The sequence below is a fragment of the Diadema setosum genome, chromosome 8 (genome assembly GCF_964275005.1).
Source record: "Diadema setosum chromosome 8, eeDiaSeto1, whole genome shotgun sequence".
NCBI classification, from domain to species: Eukaryota; Metazoa; Echinodermata; class Echinoidea; order Diadematoida; family Diadematidae; genus Diadema; species Diadema setosum.
This window is the reverse complement of record NC_092692.1, coordinates 27,809,738-27,814,800: the sequence shown is the minus strand read 5'-3', so window position 1 is coordinate 27,814,800 and position 5,063 is coordinate 27,809,738. Positions and strand designations below refer to the sequence as shown.

Below are 5,063 nucleotides of genomic sequence, written 5' to 3'. Positions count from 1 at the left end.
CTGATATCAGCCATTGGTAATGATGTGTCCGGTGTCGTTTCTGAAGAGAGAAAAGTATTTGAAAATGAGGTAGCCTATTTAACACAGCCCCAAGATATTCAAATCTATGCATAGACTCAAAGAACTGTTCCAACTTGCTCTTTGTTGGGATAACCAGTTTATCTGGAATGTACACTTTCCCCACTCTTACTCCAGTTGTAAGGGTAGCTTTTTGCGTCGGTACTAGAAGCAACATGGCATCTCCAAGAGTGACCCTCATCACCGGCTGCTCCTCTGGCATTGGCCTTAGCATTGCGGTCAAGTTAGCCCAGGATCCAAAGAAGTCGTTCCGGGTCTACGCCACCATGCGGAACCTTGCCAAGAAAGGGGACCTGGAAAAGGCGGCTGGCAGCACCCTCAACGACACGCTTTTCATCCTGAAGCTCGACATCAACGAGGAGGAGCAGATCGTGTCGGTTGTCAAGGAGATCATGAAGAGAGATGGACGCATCGATGTTTTGGGTAAGTAATCTTCGATGGTTGCAGGAGCAAACGAAAAGACATTTCGCTAGATCTCGATAATGAGGGAATTTGATATTACGAACGTTGAATGCTATTTAATGAGACTGTGAAAGAAATCAATATACGAACACTAAGAGTTTTTACGTCCCTTGCCTTCTTTTGCAGTCAATAATGCTGCTTTTGGCCACTTTGGGATTTTCGAAGAGATGAGCATGGCACATATGAAGAGTATGATAGATACCAACACCATTGGGACTTTCCGGCTGACTCAGGAAGTAATTCGGTGCATGAAGGTCCGGAGGTCAGGGCGTATCGTTAACATCAGCAGCATCACAGGCATTATTGGTAAGTGATGATTGGGCATGTTGTTTCCATTCATTACATAATTTGGCACCTTTGAAGGATGCAGGTCTACGTGTTTCTCGTGCTGGTACAACGTGCATCGTGGTCCTTTATGTTGTGTTGTGTTGTATGTGTGTGTGTGTGTGTGTGTGTGTGTATGTGTGCAATGCTGTATGCAGGATTTTTTTCCGTGATGGGGGTGGGACTAGAATTATTATATTCAATATATAGGAAGACGCAAGCGAGGGAACGCAGCGACCGAGGGTTTGGGGTGTATGGTGTGGAAGGGGGATTATAAATCATTCTGAATTTATTAACCAATATTCATTATCTAGGCTTATGTACATTCATTCATACATATAATATCTACAGTAAGTTAACCTAACTAGTAACAATTGTTATAATTATGATCTTTACATGCGTGTGACTAATGGAATAAGTAACTCTACATCGTTGTTTCCTTCGTATGTTTCCCCGCAAAGGTTTGCCTTACGCCAATGTTTACGCCGCGACTAAATTTGCTCTGGAGGGTCTCTCGGAAACCCTGTACCCGGAACTGCGTTCCTTCAACATTTGGTACGCACATGATTGTGTGATTTATGCTTATAATTTTAATCTGTACTCTAGCGTTATCAGAATGGGAACAAAGCAATGATGATACGTCATTTATAGAAGAATCGAAGAACAGAAGCGACCTAATTTCAAATGGTTGCTGAGTTTGCCTATCTAATAGACTTCTTGATCTTAAAATTGTTCTCATTATCGGCCTGCACAAATGCACGACCGTCCTGCCAGAGCAGGAAAGGGTTAAATGAACTTTTATTTCAATTCAAACATCAAACGCAAAGCAAAACAAAGCAAAACAAAAGGAAACAGAGAATGACATTGTTGCCATCAATAGTTGGACCACGTAAGATACATGTAGAATTATATACATTGCTTTCTTTTTATATGTTTTGTACACTTATATTCATAATCTTTGTTGAAAATGAAAATGAATGGAATAAATAAATGAAAAGACAATAAATTCGTACTGGCTGGTATTGCGAAACAACATAGGGGAACTACATGGAATAGTGGATAAGACTCGACTTTCATACGGAGATGCTATATATCGTTCTTATATTCGTCCCCGGACAAGATGTGTCACTCATTCTGTCCCCCTTCTCGACCCAGGTGTAAAAATGGGTACCTGACAAGCTTTATTGCCACTTGGTCTGCTATCAGATGGTCTACTTCTTAGTTTGTCTAACACACCACTACGGCTAAACCCACTTGGTCTGTTACCAATTTCGTCTAATGCCCGTTTGGTCTTCTTCTCACTTGGACTACTGTTCAGTTTGAATACTCATCGTTTCGTCAAAAGACTAGATGATCTAATTGCAGTTTTGTCTCTTTGGACTTTTTCTCATTTTGTCCAAGAAACTGTGGGTATTAGACGAAGTGGGCATAGCTTATCTGGAAGTAGACCAACTGGTAATGACGCTAAGTAGCAATTTGACTTTAAATGGTCAAAAGACGAACTGCAAGTTGTAGACGAAACAGGATTAGACCATGTGGATTGAAACTAAATGGCTATGAGACTAAATGGGAGTAGATCAAGTGATACTACAGTGTAGTAGATCATATCTGGCAATGCTGGGATAATGATGATAGCACTGACCTCTAAAAGGACAGTGCTAATACTGAAGATACTACCCTGGGTGAATAAAACTACAGTTGCATAATGAATTATCATCATTAAGAACGTTATTATTATCATTTTTGTTGTTATTGTTATTAGGGTTTTTTAATAATTACAAATATCATTATTGGTTTTATTATTATTATTATTACTACTACTACTATTACTATTATCATTATCTATCATATACTGAAGATACTGAAGATACTACCCTGGGTGAATAAAACTACAGTTGCATAATGAATTATCATCATTAAGAACGTTATTATTATCATTTTTGTTGTTATTGTTATTAGGGTTTTTTAATAATTATAGATATCATTATTGGTTTTATTATTATTATTACTACTACTACTATTACTATTATCATTATCTATCATCATCATCATCATCAATATCAGTATCATTATCTTTCTTTATATTATCATTATAATTCTTATTATTGTCACATAAACCTCTATTATCGGCATCATTGCGATTATTATTATAACGATAAAGACAGTCTATCAATAATTGTTATGGTTATTAATGATGCTTACGATGATGGCAATGCCATTTATCAAATATTCTTGGCAGGAAGGTATTTGGAATTCTTTTTAAAAATGCCTTATTAAACTTATCCCGCTGTTTGACTCCATTATGCACCTTATCGTGACCTCCTTAGGATCAGTACGATTTCCCCGGGTCCTGTGAAAACCAATTTCCTCGATAAAATGGAGGCCACCCAAGACGTCGCTCCGTCATCAGCTGACCCGAAATCACCATCAGGCAAGGTAAGGACGTTTGTATAAATTTTGTTGTGGGCCAGTACGATACGAGCAAAGTATTACCGATTTCGATTCCTCATTTTTGTTGTTGTCATTGCTATGATTGTCATTGTTATCATTATCATTATTGTTATTGTTATTATTATTATCATTACTATTACTATTATCATTATATTATTATTATTATTATCATTATTATTATTATTATTATCATTATTATTATTATTATTATTATTATTATTATTATTATTATTATTATTATTATTATTTTCATTATTCACCGACATAATGGAAGGGAATTCTTCTTGCTCTGCTTGCCATGGCGTTGCTCCTTGAGTAGTCAGTAGACATGAAGTGTCGAAATGGAGTCTCAAAAATAATGGAATGGACAAAATCATACTGCGGATGTGAAATGGATATGAAACAGATAAGAATCAACAATACTGCAGTGAGGATCTATAGAATAACAAATTAGAAGTCTGAACGTGCTAAGTCTTAATTTCTTAATACAGGTAGGAAAAAATAACGGTGCCACTAGCAAGTGACTCTAGTGTAAGCTTAGAGATTATTTACACTAAGAATTAAGCAAGATTGCAATTTTCCTAAAATAAGAAATAAATCTATTTCTCTCTCTCTCTCTCTCTCTCTCTCTCTCTCTCTATATATATATATATATATATATATATATATATATATATATCCTCTCGTTGACTGCTGTTCTAGCTCCGACATTTATGAATTGATTTGTTGGCTCCTTTCAAGAATACAGCCAGATGTTACTGTAAACATAAATGGTATGATTCAAATTGATGAATTTTTTTTTCGAGTTGTTTTATTGCAACAGAGTGATAGATTACTGTAAATGGTCACAGATTTGACAGTATTCAGTGAAACCTTCTGCTATATTCATCCTTTCCCATTTGCCACGAGGCAAAGTATTAATTCAACTGAATTTCATTCATTTCTCAATATAACATAAGTTCTTTTAAATACAGCAAGTACAAAAATAAGTAAATAAATAAAAAGATAAATAAAATTGAAACAAAATAATCATTGTCATAAAGTACTAAATATACCCAAGTACAATATCAATGTTGTCAATCTTTCAGCTAATGGGGGCGTACTACGGAAAAACGTGGGACGCCCTCCTGGAGAGGTACCAGAGCGGCGAAGACGTTGCTAACGTCGTCTTGAAATGCCTGAGTAGCGCGGAGCCGCTCCTACGCTACCCGACCAGTGGATGGGTGGACGGCTACATGAAGGAGCGTTTCGTGGACGGCGTCGGGTCGACAGCGGCCAAAAATTTCTTTGAAGTCATGAAATCAGTTTCCAAGTAGAGAGCAACACCAATTGTCAAGTATATAGAGGCTCGCCCACAACGTCACTTTAAAGTGGGAGTGAAACTTTCCACTTTCCTTTTCGTTTATTGTACGTTGTAATGTCACGATTACACTGGATTTATGTACACTGTACTTATTACTAGTATCTGACAAAAAATAACAGCCAAATACATAAACATGCTTTCGTTGGAAATTTAGAAAAATACATGAAAAAGAAAATTAATTAACTCACTTTTGTATGATCCTGTGGTACCAAATAGAATAACGTGTAGCTGACCGCAACCAGAAAATAACAAACATGTTCGTGGATGTGAAATACTGACGGATAATCACTGGATTTGAATCCGTGGAATTGCATTTTCATTATTTTGTTATCTTAAAAACACGGAAATTTTGCTACCTCAAAAGTTTCCCTGATTTTCCTTGTCT

At 36.6% G+C, this 5,063-nt stretch overlaps 1 protein-coding gene across 1 annotated transcript; it reads left to right on the top strand.

Annotated features, from left to right (window-relative positions):
* Nucleotides 1-233: 233 nt before the first annotated feature.
* On the top strand, nucleotides 234-4,631 carry LOC140232005 (retinol dehydrogenase 8-like). Its single transcript, XM_072312157.1, has 5 exons — nucleotides 234-501; nucleotides 667-846; nucleotides 1,326-1,419; nucleotides 3,192-3,300; nucleotides 4,404-4,631. The coding sequence occupies exons 1-5, from the start codon at nucleotides 234-236 to the stop codon at nucleotides 4,629-4,631; spliced, it is 879 nt and encodes a 292-aa protein (XP_072168258.1).
* The last annotated feature ends 432 nt before the right edge of the window (nucleotides 4,632-5,063 follow it).